This window comes from Setaria italica, chromosome V, assembly GCF_000263155.2.
Source record: "Setaria italica strain Yugu1 chromosome V, Setaria_italica_v2.0, whole genome shotgun sequence".
Classification (NCBI taxonomy): domain Eukaryota; kingdom Viridiplantae; phylum Streptophyta; class Magnoliopsida; order Poales; family Poaceae; genus Setaria; species Setaria italica.
The window spans coordinates 10,144,635-10,163,642 of record NC_028454.1 but is presented as its reverse complement, the minus strand read 5'-3'; the positions used below and the strand labels follow the sequence as shown (position 1 = coordinate 10,163,642).

The 19,008-nt window shown below is 46.3% G+C and overlaps 3 protein-coding genes across 3 annotated transcripts; 2 read left to right on the top strand and 1 right to left on the bottom strand.

The window, feature by feature from the left end:
* Positions 1–3,426: 3,426 nt before the first annotated feature.
* Positions 3,427–8,778, top strand: LOC101766655 (protein NSP-INTERACTING KINASE 3). Its single transcript, XM_004968290.3, has 11 exons — positions 3,427–3,988; positions 4,335–4,467; positions 4,561–4,632; positions 4,754–4,897; positions 4,997–5,068; positions 5,151–5,210; positions 5,347–5,444; positions 5,553–5,702; positions 6,348–6,689; positions 7,579–7,970; positions 8,172–8,778. The coding sequence occupies exons 1-11, from the start codon at positions 3,871–3,873 to the stop codon at positions 8,490–8,492; spliced, it is 1,902 nt and encodes a 633-aa protein (XP_004968347.1). The 5' UTR covers positions 3,427–3,870; the 3' UTR covers positions 8,493–8,778.
* A 1,689-nt stretch (positions 8,779–10,467) lies between these two features.
* On the top strand, positions 10,468–11,337 carry LOC101766249. Its single transcript, XM_004968289.2, has one exon. It carries the CDS (start codon positions 10,726–10,728, stop codon positions 11,083–11,085), a length of 360 nt encoding a protein of 119 aa, XP_004968346.1. The 5' UTR covers positions 10,468–10,725; the 3' UTR covers positions 11,086–11,337.
* Positions 11,338–12,254: 917 nt separating this feature from the next.
* LOC111257184 (cytochrome c oxidase subunit 5C-like) lies at positions 12,255–12,832 on the bottom strand. Its single transcript, XM_022826265.1, has 2 exons — positions 12,764–12,832; positions 12,255–12,672 (listed from the first exon to the last, which is right to left on the bottom strand). Exon 2 carries the CDS (start codon positions 12,631–12,633, stop codon positions 12,388–12,390), a length of 246 nt encoding a protein of 81 aa, XP_022682000.1. The 5' UTR covers positions 12,634–12,672; positions 12,764–12,832; the 3' UTR covers positions 12,255–12,387.
* Positions 12,833–19,008: the final 6,176 nt, after the last annotated feature.

Genomic DNA, 19,008 nt, shown 5'->3' with positions numbered 1-19,008 from the left:
CGGTGCCACCAGGGTGCGGTGCGGTGGCGCTGCCCGCGGCAGCGCCATGGCCACGCCGGCCGGCAGAGCACAGCGCAGGGAGCCCAGGCCTCAGGCATCCAGAGCTCCTCCAGACCGCACGATTCAATGGTCCGGCGCAGCGGCGCCTGACGTGCGCGCAGCGGCGCAGGCATGCCGCTGATGCTGATGCATGCGCCACTCGCTCCACGCCCGCTGTTACGCTGTACGGTTACTGTTTCGCTGCAGAAAGAGAGCGGCCGTCTACGCACGCGGTGGGCCTGCTCTCACTGAGCTAGTATGATCTACTGCATCTACCGTGATAACTGCCTGTATTTTGCATGTTTGAGCACCGGCCTGGTGCGTGTGGTACTGTACATTCTGCTGGATTGGTTTGGCAAAGTAGGCGTTTTAATTTAATCCCTCAGTTTTGTCCGAGATCAAATCTGTTTCTCAACTTTCAGCGCGATCAATCTAGTTTCTTAAATTTTTTTCAAGCTCATCCTTGTATTAATGCAGCGCTCCATGTTAACATTGGACTAATTTTATATATTTGAATGTTGCCGCCTCCTCCTCCTCAATTTTCACCGTCAGGAATATAATCTAAAATGAGTATAAGCATATGTACAGTATGAATACGAGTATGTGAGCATATGTCAATTTTAGAGTATTTATGCGTACATCGACTTGTATACTCCCTCCATCCTTTAATATATGATGTTGGCTAACTTAAAAATGAACTAACCAATATCATATATTAGCGGACGGAGGTAGTACGTCCTAAAAGAGCTTGAGTACCCTCTTAGTTTGACAGCACATGCATGACTTTTAAGGAGTACTTGTGCATATATATTTTAGAAAAAACATGTTTTCTGTGTATATTTCAAGAGAGTATGAGCACGTAGATATTTGAACCACATTAGTCTCGAAAGAAACTTTTCATGTCAGTCCGAAAGAAACTTTTCATGTTAGTCCGTACCGTACCATCATGGAGCAGTATTAGGATAAGAATGAGGTCGATCTAAAATTAAAAATTGAGAAACTTTTCATGTTAGTCCGTACCATCATGGAGCAGCATCAGGATAAGAATAAGTGGCGTTTGATTTCCTTTATTTATTTTTAGCACGTGTCACATCGAATGTTAGCACGTGTCACATCGAATGTTTAGATACTAATTAGGGGTATTAAACGTAGATTATTTATAAAACTCATTACATAAGTGGAGGCTAAACGGCGAGACGAATCTATTAAGCTTAATTAATCTATCATTAGTAAATGTTTACTGTAGGAACATGTTGTCAAATCATGGACTAATTAGGCTTAATAGATTCGTCTCGTCGTTTATCCTCCACTTATGTAATTAGTTTTGTAAATAGTCTACATTTAATACTTCTAATTAGTATCTAAACATTCGATGTGACGGGTGCTTAAATTTAAGTTAGTGAACCAAACCAGGCCTAAGGTCGATCTAAAAATAAAAGTTGAGAGACTAAGTTAACAATCTAATATAAAGTGATGAACTTGATTCGAGGGTAAAGTTCAGAATCAAAACGCTATTTTACCGATTGGTCATGACTGAATGCCATCCTTCAGAGTTCAGATACAAGCAATCACAAACACATCGATAAAAAAACTCATCTATGAACGAGCTGAATCTTCGAACGTCATCCATTTCCACACAGAACACACAGTAGCAAGCGAGGAACAACCGGCTGTCCGGCTCAGCCGGGGGGACCGGATGTCGCTGGATAATATAAATATAATAAATATAAAAAAATAAACAGACTAGATTCTACCACTACCACCGTGACACTGATGGACAAGAGAGAGAGGGAGAGGCAGGCCGGGACGGTGAACTGGTGACGGTGACGAGCAGCGCGACAAGAAAGGACGGGACAAAATCAAAGGCGGGCATGTGACTCGCCAGTGCCCAGCAAAGCCTTTTTTACCTTCATCCCCCCCTCTCCGCTCGCCCTTTTCTATATTCCCCATCATTCTCTTCTTTATATTACCTAGATAGCCGTGCGCGCAGTACGCCTCGGCTTCGTAGACTAGTTCATGACAAACATGCGCCCTGTCATTACCGCTGTCGTTGCGCAGATGATGACAACCAGAGAGAACACCGGTGAAAGATTGATGAAATCCTATGCTAACAGGCAGGCAGATGGGGGGGTTTATCTTTGCTAAACGCGCACAGCTGCCGGTAACATGCACTAACTCCTAGTACCGGTATATAGTACGAGTAAATTTTAGCATATTGCTAGCAGCAGCGGTACATTATGATTCCCGATGAGAGTGCATTAGCACTACTGCTTGTTCGCCTCTCGAATTGCAGGCGTTGGAGCATCTGCCGTCTTTTCTTGAACACAAGGCCGTCCATGCCCTTGGAAAGCTGTGAAAAATACCAAATTCACGGAGTTCAAGTGTCCAACCAAACAAAAAGATGAAAAGAGATTAACAAAGATTCTAGGGAGATGGCAAATCCAGCAAGAACATTTTTTTGGAAACTTAAGCAAGAACATTTCCTTTTTTCTGAAAACGTATGCACCTTTTTCGGAAAATCTAGGGGATGGAAAGGAACACACCATTTTGGTCCCGCAACTTTAACCTGAGGGTTAAGTTCGTCCCTCAACATTTTAGATAGGCCAATTTGATCCCTCAACTTCTGTTTTTAGTCAAACTTGTCCTTATGCTGACATGGTGCACTTTGTTGGTACGAGACTAATGTGAAAATTCCTTTTTACCCTTGGCTCATGTAGGCTAAGCATGTATGTGTTATTATGCTCATATTCTCTTGACATATACACGCAAAAATATATTGGTTAACTAACACATAATACGGTTTAAAAAAAATGTATGTACCAAAACTCTTTAAAGTCATGCATGTGCTCGTACGAATTAAATATGAAAAATTTATGTACCCAAACAAATATTTATTCATACTCTTTTGGTATACAACTCAATATATGTACTCATACTTTAAAATCTAAAATCAACATGTGCTCACATACGTATATGTATTCATACTTTCTCAGTAAATATGTATAAATATTTATGTGCTCGTACTTGATTTGGATCATACTGTTATTGTACTTAATGATGGAAATTGAGGATAAATATTTATGTGCTCGTACTTGATTTGGATCATACTGTTATTGTACTTAATGACGGAAATTGAGGAGAGGAAGAAAGAGCTAAGGGTAAAAATGACCTTTTGTATTAGTTTTGTATTAAAATGGGACTCTCACCAGATGAGTTTTAAAAAATAAAAGATGAGGGATCGACCGATTTAAAGTTGAGGGACGAATTTGATCCTTAAAAGAAAGTTGAGGGACCAAAATGGACATTTTGCCGGAAAGGAAGGAGGAGGTCAGGAGCATGCGCGCCCGTGGCAGGTCAGGCCGGTTTGGGGGAAAAGCGCTTGTCGGTTTGCAGCGGCGTGGAGCGGGTGGGGAGCATCAGCGGCGTCAGCGGACAGCGGCCGCGGCAGCCAGCCAGCACCAGCAGCATGGTGGTGGATTGATAGGTGGGGAAGGGGCCTGCCGCTGCTGCTGCTGCCGCTGCCGCTGCTCGTTGGCGTTTCCCTTCCCCTCTTGCCCCCACTACCCACCCCCACCATCTTCCTCTCGGGCGGTCGCGTGAACTCCCCCTCTCCCCTCGCTTTCGCGCTGCGTGCGCGGTGGCATCATTGGCTATCTGGATTGGTCCGGGTTGGGTAGTAGAGAGGCCGGCCTTCTTCTGCTTCTTCCCTGCTGCTGGCGGCGGCGGAGCGGAATTGTGGTGTGGAGCTGTGGGGGGACTGGCGTGCAGCGTGCTCCTCCTCTTCTTGCAGATCATCGTTTGCCGAATTGAATCTGCGGGGCTGTGCGGGCGATGTGGGTGCCGGTGGCGCCGATGTGGATGCGGTGGTGGGTGGTGGTTGCTGGCCTGCTCGCCGTGATCCTGCCGCCATCCACCGCCACGCTCTCCCCGGCCGGCATCAACTACGAAGGTACCTAACATTCTCTCCTCCCATGTCTTCTCGAAAATCTTAACAAAAGGCCATGGCCGACCTTTTCCTATTTTGGAAAAATAAAAGGACGAAAGGCCAACTTTTTCCATTCAGCCAACAGAGGATTTTCAGGAATTTGTTGAAAACATTCCCCTCCTGCAATCAATCGCTGGTTTGAAGTTGGGGTAAAAGATCTCATTTTGGTGAAGGACACTAAAGGAAATGCAGCTGCTGTACCTATACTTCCTCATCAGTCCTCTACTCATCTTGCTTGTCGAGTTCTAGCTGTTTCTTGGCATTACGAATTTGGCGAAGTTGAACCTGCCTGCCTGTGGCTGTACTGCAGTGGTGGCTCTGATGGCCATCAAGACGGAGCTGGAGGACCCCCATAACGTGCTTGACAACTGGGATATCAACTCCGTCGACCCCTGCAGCTGGAGGATGGTCACCTGCTCCTCCGACGGCTACGTCTCCGCCTTGTACGTTATGCTACCTTGTTCATGCCCATTCCCCGGAGCACCAACGGGCTCTGCTTTGGGCTGATCTTCTTACATGTTCTTCTTCACTTGCAGAGGATTGCCCAGCCAGAGCTTGTCCGGGAAATTGTCACCCGGCATCGGCAACCTCACCAGGCTGCAATCTGTGTAAGTTTACTGATCCCCTGTTGTTTACCTCTGGCACTTCAAAATTCAAATTTGAGGTTTCTTGAGTGGACCAATCTGGTTGAAGAAATGACTGAAAGTACTCGGCTTTGCGGATCAACAGGCTGTTACAGAACAATGCGATTTCTGGCTCCATTCCCGGCACCATAGGAAGGTTGGGGATGCTAAAGACTCTTGACATGTCAGATAACCAGCTCACGGGGAGCATCCCAAGTTCACTTGGGAATCTCAGGAACCTGAACTATCTGTAAGATTTTTCCTTCCCCATTCTTGATTTTCAACAGCGTTGTCATTGTACACGGTGATTTCATTTTTGCTCATTGTCTAGTTCTCTTGTTGCCGCCAGGAAATTGAATAATAATAGCTTGTCTGGAGTTCTACCTGATTCACTTGCCACCATTGATGGCCTCGCTCTCGTGTATGCTCTGCAATCCCTTTTTGTTGTTCGTTTTTCTCTTCCCCTACTTTTGTACTAATTCCCGAAGTGTTTTGTTTTATAGAGACCTTTCATTTAATAACCTTAGTGGTCCATTGCCCAAGATCTCTGCAAGAACTTTCATGTAAGTAATTTCAACTTATTCCTTTTCATGGGTATTTTTATTTCGGCCCGAACACTACCACTACTGTAACTACATGTTATGCCATGGACTAATGTTCACTTAATCAAGCTTTCATTTTTACTGTTTGTTCATACAGCATTGCTGGAAATCCAATGATTTGCGGTGCTAAGTCAGGAGATAACTGCTCTTCTGTGTCACTTGACCCACTCTCTTACCCACCAGATGATCTGAAGAGTGAGTTGTTTTTCTCATCATTCATTTTCGGGAAATATGCATTTATTACAGAGGAATTGGCTTGCCTTTTCTTCTGCGTGACACTCACATATGTCTCCTTTTCCTCAGCTCAGCCACAACAAGGCATTGTAAAAGGCCACCGTATTGCTACAATATGTGGAGCAACTGTAGGGTCAGTAGCTTTTGCCACTATTGTAGTTGGTATGCTTCTATGGTGGCGTCATAGGAGAAATCAGCAGATCTTCTTTGATGTAAACGGTAATATTCTATTCAAACCCGTTCTTATGTGATCATGATATTAACCACCTAGATATGAATTGTATTAGATCAATGTAGTAATTGTAGCAATGGCTATGGCTAGCAGTTTATAATTTATGATCTTGGAGCTTTTTCCTTCTGATCTTCCACAGTAAATTTACATGGATGTAAAGATATGCATACTGTCTAAGTGTTCTATGTCAGTTTGAGCTACTGAGGTTTCAATAAGCAGGCTAATTAGGCTTTGACATGTTTCCTCAATAGCAATTAAGCATTGCTCTAATATTCTGCCATATGATCTCCGTTAGGAGTTTTGAAACCACTGATGAATTTGAAGATACAATAGACGCATCTCTCAACATTAGTTCTATGTGGTTACCATCAATAATGCGAGTATACAACAAAAAAACTTTTTGTTTCTTTTAAGTTTTTTTACTAGTATGATCTTCCAATTACTTTTGGTATGTGGGTTATTTCACAATCATGATGTCCCCGTTACTTTCTGTGCTTTTCTTAGCCTTTCAACAATCATGAGCTATTCTTTTTACCCTTCTAGGACTTTCTTCGATATCTTTAGCATGCTTTTTTACTTTCTTTCTCTTGCGTGCTATGGTAATTGAACCTGATACATTCTTCAATGTGCAGACCAATATGACCCAGAAGTTTGTTTAGGTCATCTGAAGCGGTATGCCTTCAAGGAGCTCCGTGCAGCTACTAACAACTTTAACTCAAAGAACATCTTAGGTGAAGGTGGATATGGGATAGTATACAAAGGTTATTTGCGTGATGGCTCTGTTGTTGCTGTTAAAAGGCTGAAGGATTATAATGCTGTTGGTGGGGAAGTTCAATTCCAAACTGAAGTTGAAGTCATAAGCTTGGCTGTTCATCGGAATCTCCTCCGTCTTATTGGATTCTGCACAACAGAATGCGAGAGATTACTTGTTTACCCTTATATGCCAAATGGAAGCGTTGCTTCTCAATTGCGGGGTTTGTCTCTCTCTTCTTGCTCGTGACTTCCATGTGCATATTTTGCTGCCAGTTGACCCAATTTCTTTGAAGCACACAAGTCCCGCTTCTTTTTTTTTTTAAAAAAAGAAGCACTTTGTTACAAGAGGGAAAAAATGACTATCAACGTTGATCAAAATTTTGTATGCGTAAAATATTAACACCTTGGCATTTTTGCTCAATCCAATATGAAATATTTACCCTATTTTTCGATGTATCATAGTTGATGTGAAATGTCTGTGTTCCAACATTTGATTAGTGTTGCTGCACAGAGTTACTGAATGTAGTTTTATGTTGTCTGACATACCTTAGGTTTAGTGCAAACGGGCAAGCTAGCATGTTTTCTTGTATTGTAGCTGATCTTGTTGCACTGCACAGACAGTCACCACACGCTCAATTTACTGTTGAAATCATAATAAGTACATGTGGTTCTGTGCGTGGTCTAATGTGAAAAATCAGATGAGTGATCTGGATATTGCAGTCTAAAAATCTATTAGCCTTATTTAGTTATTTATACACTGATTTGAATACCCGGCTGCTTTCAGTCATATTATGCCAGGCAAACAGCTTGGCTTCTCCATTCTGGTGTCCTTTTATTGAAAACATAATGGTGGTGTTAACTGTTGAGTTATGTTGGTCAAATTAAATCCTACTCCCATTCTTGTTGTGGAATTCTGCAGTAATATGGCCATGCTATATATTGCATTCAAGCCTAGTTTTGGAATATAAACTGAAGAAATTCAAACATCACATATCCAGCTATCTTTAACTCATAACATGGGGGTATCAATAACAGCAAACACCATATGAGCATCGTCCAAGTATATTATCCACTATGCATGCAAATTAACTTTCTTTCGCTTTTCTTCAGAACATGTAAATGGCAAGCCAGCTCTAGATTGGTCGAGGAGAAAGAGAATAGCACTAGGCACAGCACGAGGTCTGCTGTACCTGCATGAGCAGTGCGATCCAAAAATAATCCATCGTGACGTAAAAGCCTCCAATGTGCTTCTTGATGAATATTTCGAAGCAATTGTGGGAGATTTTGGATTGGCAAAACTTTTGGATCACCAGGAATCTCATGTTACCACTGCAGTGCGTGGGACTGTTGGACATATAGCACCGGAGTATCTGTCAACTGGCCAGTCATCAGAGAAGACTGATGTGTTTGGATTTGGAGTTCTCTTAGTTGAGTTGATCACTGGTCAGAAGGCATTGGATTTTGGAAGAGTAGCAAATCAGAAGGGTGGCGTGCTGGATTGGGTAAGTGTGCGTCTTATGGTTTACTATTCTGATTTGCATATTTGATTCAAAGCTTTAAACAAAAAGAAGTCTACCTTTGCTTTTATACCTTCTTTGGCTCTGCCCTTCAGTTCAGTCTTGCAGAGTTTTTTTTCGTTATTACAGGCTCATTTGTTTGTATTTCCATGAACATATTTCCTCTTTACTTTTGTCTGGTTACAGGTTAAGAAACTTCATCAAGAAAAGCAGCTAAGCATGATGGTGGACAAAGACCTGGGTAGCAACTACGACAGGGTTGAGTTGGAGGAAATGGTCCAGGTGGCTTTGTTATGCACACAATACTACCCATCTCACCGCCCTCGAATGTCTGAGGTAATCAGGATGCTGGAAGGTGACGGGCTTGCAGAGAAATGGGAAGCATCACAGAATGTGGACACGCCAAAGTCCGTCTCATCGGAGCTCCTGCCTCCAAAGTACATGGATTTCGCCGCGGACGAGTCCTCGCTCGGCCTAGAAGCCATGGAGCTCTCGGGACCGAGGTGACAGCCCGATCGGTCATCATAGACTTGCCATATGAAGCACGTTGCTGTATTACATTGGATTTGTTTAGGTGTAGAGCCCCTCAGGCCCCCCACAGGGGGAGGCGAAAATTTTTTCCGGTCGATGTAGGGCGTGTGATGTGTTCCTGTGTGTCTATAGCTGTGGTGGAATTCATTTGTACATACAGCAGGATTGTGTGAGGTGAGCCCATCCTTGTTGCGCATCCACTTGGTAGCAAAAGAGATGAGATGAATGAGAGTATATATAGAAATGAAAATTTTCCAGTGCAGTCTGTGCCTGCGTGTGGTTTTGCCTGCTGAAAGTCCTCTGCAGTTGATATGCTGATACTTCTCCGTTTCACCCATCAGTTCATCAGCTGCTTGACATACTGATACTTCTCTGTCAAACGGAACATATGTTTTTTTCAGAGAGAGTGACATATAGACAGAGAGTTGTAACAGGGATATGTTACACCAGAAAGAATATTTGTTACAGACATACGGTGACCGAGTCTGTGTGCACCTGCGAAATGTCGATCTAGCATTGCTGGTGGCATGTGCTTGCACAGTAGATGGGGGAACAGGGAAGAGGGAACTATGATGGGAGAATGTGTAGTGGAAACCATTTGCTACCACCATAGACCGTCAGATTGAAGATGTGTGGTGCATCGTGAAACAACCAGTCATGTAATCCATTTTGCATTTTAACGCCCGCACACTGTTCAAATTAACAACTCATGGTCGTAGTAGGTGGCATACAATATTTGCAACTCGGAGTGTAGATCGATTGCAACTCGAATGATTGGTTGATTGCAACTCTAGTTGCAACCACGCGGGTCGTATTTATTAAACTGAGATAGAAATAGCCCAATTTAATGTGACCAAAGAAGGGGTGGCCTACAGTATTTGCAACTGCAAGGTTGAATTTATTACACTGAGATAGTACTGTTAAAAAGTAGGTGACGTACAGTATAACATGGGGTCATGTGAAAAATGATACGAGGGACTGTACCTAGTAGATGATGGTGGGAGTTTTCAGTGTGTTTTCCACTGCAGCGTGCCAAGCGTCGGTGCAGAGCCGCTGCAAGCCTGCCAAACTAGGCAGCGGCAGCTACATGGAGTAGGGACTAGGATGTGCGTGCGGCGAGCGTCAACAAAAAATGTGATGCGATGGAACCGGTCGATGAAAGTGTTGCTGCTGCTGCATACTAGGGGGTAGCCGCAGCCAGCAGATCAGCACCATCGCCATCGCACAAACTGTTCTCAAGTCTCTGAACTTGTGATGACTCACTGGACGATGAGCGGTCACACAGACGCAGCGCATGCCTTACAATCACCGAAGCAAGCGGATGCAGTTTTGGGCGGATCGGGTGGGTAAAGGTTGGTTTTATAGTAGTAGCAAATGGAACAGATCTTTAGCGATCCCGATGGGCGATAACGGCGCGCCCTGGAGGCCTGGACTGGACTGTCTCAGACCAAAAGGCTCGTCGAGTTTCAGAGTAGCGTTTGAGGCGTTGTCTTGCCTTGGGAACGCTCTGACAAACAGAGTGGATGGCTGCGTAGGATCAGCCCAAAACGTCCGTCAGATATGACAAGATCCTGCGTGCACCTCACATGCCCGTGGGACACGGCCCGGGTCGCACTCGCTACTCAGACGATGCCCTTGCGACGAGCGAGCGCGCGGCACGGCGGCAGGCGGCGTCATGGGCGGGAGCGGCCGGCCGGCAGCCGCTGGAGGCGGTCAAGCGGTGGCATCATGGGGCTCCCTTGCCTCGCCCGGTCAAATCGATGCCGAGCGCGCGCGCGCGCGGCACGGCTCGGTGGCCACGCCCACACGCCGTGGCTGCGGCCGTTTCGACAGGCTGACAGGCAAGCGAACAAGTCGACAGCGACGCGGACAGACGCCGGCAGGCAGAGGCAGCCAGGCGACGGAACGACGAGCGAGCCCATCACTCATTGCGCCTTTGTCCGCCTCCCACGCACGTCAAATCGCCCCGCCCTCGGCCCTCCTCCCGTTTCGTCTCGCTCGCGTCGTTACCTCGCATCATTGCCGGCGGCGATCATTGCACGTCGCCGTCCTTCTCCAGACACCGCGCGTCCACTCTACTACATCTTGGAGCCCATCATCTCCCCCTCGCTCGCAGCCAGCCTAGTGCCGTTATCTCCTCACACCCGTGGTCAGCGCGCGTCCTGTCTGTCACCCGTGGTCCTCGTCGTGGCCAAGAGGGAGCTTAGATATGAGCGCCAGCAGGTGCGTCAAGCTCCTGCTGCTGGTGACGCTGCTCCCGCTGGCGCTCAGGGCCGCCTCGCTGCTCCTCGCAGGCCACGCCGTGCCGGCGTCGTCGTCGTCCCACCGGCACTCCTCGATCAGGAGCAGCGCCACCGGCGACGCTCCCACCACCGCCTCGGCTGCTGGTTCGGCGCGCGGCCGGCCGATTCGCCAGCCGCGGCACCGGCGGAGGACCGAGGGCGCCCTCGCCGCCCTCAACGGCGCGAGGCGGCTCCGGCAGGCCGACGCCGACGGCGGCGGCGTGTGGTTCGAGGACGACAAGAGGCTGGCGCCCACGGGGTCCAACCCGCTGCACAACCTTCGATGACGCCGGCCGGTCGGCCGGGGATGCCGTCGCCCGTCGCTTACTCGCTTCTCTCGGCTCGTGGATGAATCTTATTGCGGGAGGGCAGGAATGGCGACCAGATTTTGCTCCCGGTAACGCCTACGATCTCAGTCCGTGATTATTTCTTTGATCGATACCAGCGTGCATACTTACTCTTGAGGCTCCTCCATGTACATACGACTTTGAATACTTGAATTGAATTGGTGTGAAGAAATCTTTTGCGTTCTGCATTTCCTTCCATTAGTTCGCATATATGCTCCAACCATTATTGCGTATCTAGGTACACTACGAAATTCATCAAATCCTCATGGACAAAAATGTTAAGACAGCTTTGCATGTTCAGCACTTCTGCACACTCTGAATTTCCAGCTCCCTCGGAAAGTGCGCTTAGGCTATGATTTCAGGAGCCAACCATAATTTCGCAGAGACATTGAACCTCTCCAGTTTTCCCACATACTAGTAACTTTTGCGAAGTAAAGATAAATAAAAGAATATCAAGCACTCACTCCAGGCGTTTGAGTCATTGAGTGCATAGACCGATAGACGTACATGCCATGATCACAGGCTTGGGACGAAGCTTCATAGTAGCCTGTAGACTCGACTATTCAGTTTTACTCTGGCACAGAGACGTCCATGGAGTCACTGTTACCGGACGGGTTCCCTTGGTTCTTACGCATTGCACATTTTTTCCTTTCTCCAAAAGAGAAGAAATGAAACAGAGAAAAAAAAAAACCCGGCACCAATGAAGAAATTAAACAAGGAAGGTCACATCCTTGGCTGTGTACTAGTAACTCAGATTCTCCAAATTTAGCAGCCTCTCCTGCAATCATGGTGTCCCTGAATCATGCCGGCACGGCATGCGGAGACCGAGACCGAGACCGAATTGATGTGAAGGGAAGGAACCTAATCTCTGCAACTAGAGACAAGCGCCGCAGTACAGCACTAATCACAGTGCTTGCTTTGCTAATCTATCCATTCCAACCTGGAATTCTAGAAGCATTATATATATATTTTTTTCTTTTCTGAACCTGTCCTCTTTGGAGAAATTAAAAGAGCAGACAGATCGTAAAACCTTCATCGTACGAAGCAGATTCACCATCATGATTCATGAGTGGCAATAGCATACTGTCAACAAGTGACATGATCAGAGGTGACGACAAAGCAAACTACTGACGAGAGTGCACTGAACTGATGAATAAAGTGGCATGCCAAATTAAACAACATGCATTCTGGAGGTCAGCTAGCACGGCGATGAGCTACCGAACTGCTGAAGCGTGCGCACCGTCAGTCGTCGGCTCCGGTGCGCGGCGGCTCGTCGGCGACGACGGTGATCTTGCCCTGGTCGAGCAGGCTGTAGAACTCGCGGGTGCGGCGCTGGTTGCTCCAGTGGTGCAGCTTCCACAGGTAACCCGCGAAGAGGCCCAGGCCCATGCCGTACGCGATCTCCCTCAGCACGCTCGGCGGCCGCCTCCCCGCCGTCTTCGTCCTCGCCGCCGCGTGTGTCGCCACCTTGTGCGCCGTCGTCGACATGGCTGGTAGCTGGTTGTCCCTTCTTCTTGGTAGCTATCCCTGCGCGCACAGATGGTGTCAGATAGCAAGCTGTGCCTGTGCGTCAAGACGAAGACTATGCAGTGATGGAGGTGGGCGCCGGTAAGATTACCCGTCCGAGGTTGAGGATGGAATGGGAACGGAGAGGAATGCCAGACGATAGATGACGGTGAGATCCGAGTGAGATACGAGTTGTGAAAGAACTCCGGTTACACTCCGTAGGGTGAAGAAGCTGGAGGTAAACAAGCAACGGTAGGCGGCATGCGGTGGAGCGCACCGTGTCAGCTTCGACGGCGACGCGTGGCCGTGTCGTGGCAGCCACGCGCGTGAGTGGCAAACGGCCTGCGTCGATCTGCGTGTCTTGGTGGCGGGCTGGCGGCCACCGTGCCACTTTGGACTACACGTTTCAACGTTGGGGCCTGTTTAGCACCCACCTGTTAAAGTTTAACACCCGTCACATCGGATGTTTGAATGCTAATTAGAAATATTAAATATAGATTAATTACAAAACTAATTGCACAGTTGGAGTGTAATTCGTGAGACGAATCTATTAAGCCTAATTAGTCCATGATTTGACAATGTGGTGCTACAGTACCCATTTGCTAATGGTGGATTAATTAGGCTTAATAGATTCGTCTCGCGAATTAGCATAGGATTCTGCAATTAATTTTATAATTAGCTCATGTTTAGTTCTCCTAATTAGCATCTGAACATCCGATATGACACTGTTAAAGTTTAGCACCTCGTATCCAAACACCCCAAGTGTTCTTTGTAACAGCGTGGCCTGTCCTCTGTGCATCCATGAACGATTCAGGGCACTGCATCTGTTCTGTACTTCGGTGGTCTGTGGCTGTAAATTGGGAAGCGTTAAACCCTTTGGGGGCCGCACTTTGTTAATATAGTCAGGAAGAACCCACGGCGTGGTTTACAATCCAAGCAATCTCAAGATATCTTAAGCCTAACTAATCTCCTAAATATAATCCGAATTTGTTACGACAGAAGCTATCTATATCTACAACATGGCTGAGTTATCTTGAGTTGCACGGTTGAACTGATTTACATCATATCTTAACATTCCTCCTCAATCACAACTTTCTAGATTGAGATTGACATTTCTAACTGATGAATAGGAGGTGGCTTTGTGAAACCATTAGCTATCTGATCTCCAGTAGATATGAATCGAATGGACAGCAGCTTTTGTGCTACTTTTTCACGAACAAAATGGTAATCTACCTCAATATATTTTGTTCTTGCAACATGATTTGCCAAAAGATATGTTGTCCCAATATTATCACACCACAGTTGCACAGCCTTTGGAGATGTGATCTCAAGTTCTTCAAGAAGTTTCTGAACCCACATGACCTCAGCAGTAGCATTGGCTAATGATTTATACTTTGCTTCAGTAGAAGATCTTGAAACCGTGGCTTGTTTCCTTGCACTCCATGATATGAGATTGGACCCTAGAAATACAGCAAAACCCACCTGTGGATCGCCTGTCTTCTAGACTTCCTGCCCAATCAGCATCTAAGAAAGCACCGACAAGAGTTGACAAAGACCGGTTTAGCTTTAACCCAATGCAACTAGTATAACTTAGATACCTCAAAATTCGTTTTACTACTGTCATGTGAATTGTGGTTGGCGAATTCAGATATTGACAAACTTTATTGACAGAGAAGGAGATGTCAGGTCGCGTGAGGGTAACACAATGAAGTGCTACAACGATACTTCTGTATTTTGTTGAGTCATCAGGTCCAAGAATATCTCCCTCATAGGCTGACAACTTCTCTGACGTGGACATAGGTGTGTTTACTGGCTTGCAGTTCATCATCCCAGCCCTCTTCAGGAGATTAGATATATACTTCTTTTGTGACAGTAAAATACCATCCTTGATCTTTTTAACTTCAATACCTAGGAAATAATGCAGCTCGTCTAAATCTTTTAATGCAAATTCTGCTTTTAAATCTGAAAGTAAAGCATGTGTTGCTTTCTCTGAAGAATTGACAATGTTTTTCAACTATAATGTCATCAACATATATAAGCAAAAATATTGTAATGTTTCCTCTATGAAAGTAAAACAATGAGATATCAGCTTTAGAGGATCGAAAACCAAGAGACTGCAACTTTGTACTTAACTTCAAATACCAGGCTCGTGGTGCTTGTTTCAGACCATATATAGCTTTATCCAATTTACAAATGAACTGAGGTTTAGAGTGATCCTCGTATCCTGGCGGCTGCCTCATATACACTTCTTCCCCAAGAACATCATGAAAAAATGCGTACTGAACGTCCAGTTGGCGTAGATACCACCCTTTTGATACTGCAAGTGACAGAACCAATCTGATAGTTGTAGCTTTAACAACAGGACTAAATGTGTCCTCATAATCAATGCCATAACTTTGCTTGAAACCCTTTGCAACTAAACGAGCCTTGTACCTATCAATTGAACCATCTGGTTTCCTTTTGATTTTGTATACCCATTTGTAGCCAATGATATTCTTGCTATGAGTAGGAGGTACTAAGTGCCAAGTTTTGTTTTTGAGCAATGCTGTAAACTCATGATCCATAGCTTGTTTTCGATCTTCATTAGTAGCAAGGGCATCATCTAAATTATTTGGTTCTCCATTAGCATCCAGAAAACTGTACCTGACAGTACCATCAGTGTAGGTCTTTAGCTTGCAAATTCCATGTTGTGATCGTGCTGTCGGATGAACAACAAGAGCTACAGCTGCAGCGGTTGGATCAGTCACAACTGCGTCGGCCATATCTGATCCTGCACCCAATCCCAAGGTGGATCCGACGGCAGGTTTCTCAATGGAGGTGTGAACCGGTGCGACTGTCATCTGGTTGCCAGCAGCGCCCCCGGCAGATGGATTCTCCCTTGGTTCACGCAAAGGAGTCCCGGACGGACGCGTGGAGGAGACTGGCTTGGGTGGAGATGGCGCGTGGCCGACAAGCGGTGGCGTGACCGCGCTGGACTGGCCAGTAGCGAATCCCGGAGTTGCTGCATCTAGGACGTCTGTGCCGCCCACAGGCAAATCTTCCTTAGGAGCCGCGCTCGGGGATACCTACATAAAATCATGTCCAAACTATCTATGTTGTGCACCATTGGACTCCAAATTTTCTGCAGATGACGATGGAACATTAGTAGCATCTGTATGAGAATTAGCCACATGATCAAGTAAAGTAAATGAGAAGGAAGAAGCAGCAGCTCAGATCGAAACCATGCACCAGCATTATCATGCAATTCAGCAAAGGAAAGACAGTCTCATCAAATACGACATCACGAGAGATGAATAAGTGGCCAGTAGCTATGTCAAGGCACATATATCCTTTGTGCAGATTGCTATAGATAGAAAAAACCACATCTTTTGGATCGAAATTCTAGTTTTCTAGAATTGTAGGGGCGAAGGTTGGGCCAGCATGCACAACCAAAGGTTCTCAACACTGAATAATCTGGTTTCACCTTGAACAAGGTCTCATAAGGCGTGCTAAATTGGAGGATTTTGGTGGTAGTGTGGTTAATGAGGTGAGTGGCAGTAAGAAAAGCCTCGTCCCAATATTTCGGAGGCATGTGTGCATGAGCGAGAAGCGATAGGCCAACTTCTACTATATGTCTATGCTTGCGCTCGGCATCACTATTTTGTTAATGAGCATGGGGGCATGAGACTAGATAGGTAATGCCAATTTGGCAAAAGAAAGAATTCAAGCGCACATATTCCCCACCCCAGTCAGATTGAACTGAAATAATCTTTCAATTGAAGAGACGCTCGACTAAGGTTTGAAATTCATGGAAACATTTGAAAACTTCAAATTTGTACCGCAGCAAGTATATCCAAGTAAACTTGCTAAAATCATCTATAAAGCTCACATAGTAATTCTTCATGCCAAAAGAATCAAGCGTTGGGCCCCATACATCAGAAAAAATAAGATCCAAAGGTGCTTTGGAGACACTTGTAGACACAGAATAAGGAAGTTGATGACTTTTAGCTTACTGGCAAGCATCACATATGGTCTCAGCATTATTATTACTTGAAACAGGCAAATTGTTTTGACTAAGAACATGATGAACAATTTGAAAAGAAGGATGTACTAATCTTACATGCCTGAAAATTGCTTTATTGCACCTAGCGCTTGTCTTCTGGAACTATGTGCTGCGACAGGAAGTGGATAGAGACCTCCTCTACATCTGCCGTGAAGGAGGGTTTTCTTCGTTGCCTGATCCTTGATTAAGAAAAAATTAGGATGAAACTCAAGGTAAGCATTATTATCTGAGGCAAGGCGATGAAGAGAAACCATGTTTTTGCAAGTATCAGGTACACGAAGGACATTCTTAAGATGTAGATTATGACATGGGGTAGGAACAATAGCTTAACCAATGTGGTTAGTAATCATACCTGCACCATTTGTTGTTTTGATCTGGTCATTGCCGTTGTAGAGATCATGCACGGCCAGCTTGTTCAAGTCCCCAGTGATGTGATCAGTCGCGTCCATGTCGGTGTACCAGTTGGAGTCAGCACCATAGTTGTACGCAGCAGAGGCACTCTTGTTTTTTGACACATAGCCTTCATCAAATCTATACCAGCAATCTAAGGCGGTATGGCCTACCTTCAAGCACACTTGACATCTAGGTTTAGATGTACCGCCATTGTTGGTGTAGTTGCCCTTGTTCCCATTTCCAGCAGGAGGACCGCGGCCACGGTCTGGATTGCCATTACCGCCACCGCCACGATTCCCTCCATGCCCTCGAAAATTGCCCCACCTACCACCGCGGCCACCACGGGAGGCAGAGTTCACCGAGGAGTGTGCGCCACCAGATTGGGTGCCGCCATGGAGCAGATCAAGACAATGATCAAAGGAGAGGCATTGTGTGTAGAGCTCACCAACGGTGATGGGTTTGACTCGTGCAGCGACAGCCGTGACCAGTGGGTTGTAGTCAAGGGTAGACCAGTGAGGATGTGACCAACCAGCTCCTCGTCATCGAGCGGCTTGCTAGCAGCCACCATATCGTCTGCAAGCAACTTCATCTTGGTGAGGTAGTCCACCATGGACATGTTGCCCTTCTTCATCGTTGCGAGGGCAATGCGCGTGTTGATGGAACACGCACGGGTCTAGGATGTTAGCATCTCTTGGATGCCCTTCCAAATGTTGGTTGTCGTCTCCTTGTCGGCGACCTGGGTGAGAACGTCCTTTGAGATGGACGTGAGGAGGTAACTCATGACCTGCTGGTCACGAGCAACCCACTTGCCGTACTCCTCGTTGGGCTTGCTAACAATTTTCGCATCAACAATGGCGGCGATCTCCTTCGGTGGCATGACGTCTGTTCCATCAAGGAGGCCTTCAAGTTGGTCTCCTCGGATGGCCAGCATCACCTATGCCTTCCAAAAGTTGAAGTTATTCCTGGTGAGCTTCTTCGTGATAGGAAGCACCAGGGGTGCAGCGAAGGGATTAGATGAGCTCGCCATGGATGTGTTTGAGGGATGCTCTAGGTACCATGTAAATTGTGAAGCGTTGAACCCCTTTGGGGGGCCGCACCTTTGTTAATATAGCCGGGAAGAGCCCCACGGCGTGGCTTACAATCCAAGAAATCTCAAGATATCTCAAGCCAAACTAATCTCCTAGATACAATCTGAGTTTGTTACAATAGAAGCTATCTATATCTACAACATGACTGAGTTATCTTGAGTTGCATGGTTGAACTGATTTACATCATATCTTAACAGTTGTAGCGTGGCCTGACCTCTGTGGAGTGTGACTTCTCCACGATGTGTTTTGCCCTGCGACCGCTTGTCTGACGATCTTCGCACCCGGCCATGTCAAAGGACAATCGACAACGATGCGCGCGCCACCACAACGCCGTGCTCCAGCAGACGTTGCAGTTGCAGGTGTTCTGAGCCAAAGTACCCACCCACAGGCCATGATCATGCAGGCCGGGAGACCTGAGCATTTGTCAGGTTAGGCTGGGCTTGGGCCACGCCGAAAAAAGCCCGATTCATTTCGGGCTGGAAAATCGTGCTCATGACCGCTCCATGAATGTTGCCGGGCTCAACTAGACCGTTCTTTTTTAGTTGAAAAATAAATCAAAATTGTTTGGGCGGGCTCGGGCCGGTCTGATTTTTTTCGAGCTTGATTTTCGTTGACCACGCCTAGTCCCACAGCAAGTTGGGCACGACAAATCCCAGCGAGCTCAGGTTGGGCCCGCGTGCCTTTTTAGTTGAAAATAAATCAAATTAATTGTTTGGGCGGGTTCGGGCCAGTCCGTTTTTTTCGAGCTTGGTTTTTGCTGACCACGCCTAATCCCCCAACAAGTATGGGTGAGCCAAATCCCAACGAGCTCAGCTAGCTACTACTGTGCCCGTG

What these genes read in the sequence shown, in the direction of transcription:
- LOC101766655 (XM_004968290.3), top strand. Translation starts at nt 3,871, where the DNA reads ATGTGGGTGCCGGTGGCGCCGATGTGGATGCGGTGGTGGGTGGTGGTT. An exon ending in CTCAGGAACCTGAACTATCT is followed by an intron (nt 4,898 to 4,996) that starts GTAAGATTTTTC and finishes TGTTGCCGCCAG; the next exon opens with GAAATTGAATAATAATAGCT. An exon ending in GATCTTCTTTGATGTAAACG is followed by an intron (nt 5,703 to 6,347) that starts GTAATATTCTAT and finishes TTCAATGTGCAG; the next exon opens with ACCAATATGACCCAGAAGTT.
- LOC101766249 (XM_004968289.2), top strand. Translation starts at nt 10,726, where the DNA reads ATGAGCGCCAGCAGGTGCGTCAAGCTCCTGCTGCTGGTGACGCTGCTC.
- LOC111257184 (XM_022826265.1), bottom strand. Translation starts at nt 12,633, where the DNA reads ATGTCGACGACGGCGCACAAGGTGGCGACACACGCGGCGGCGAGGACG.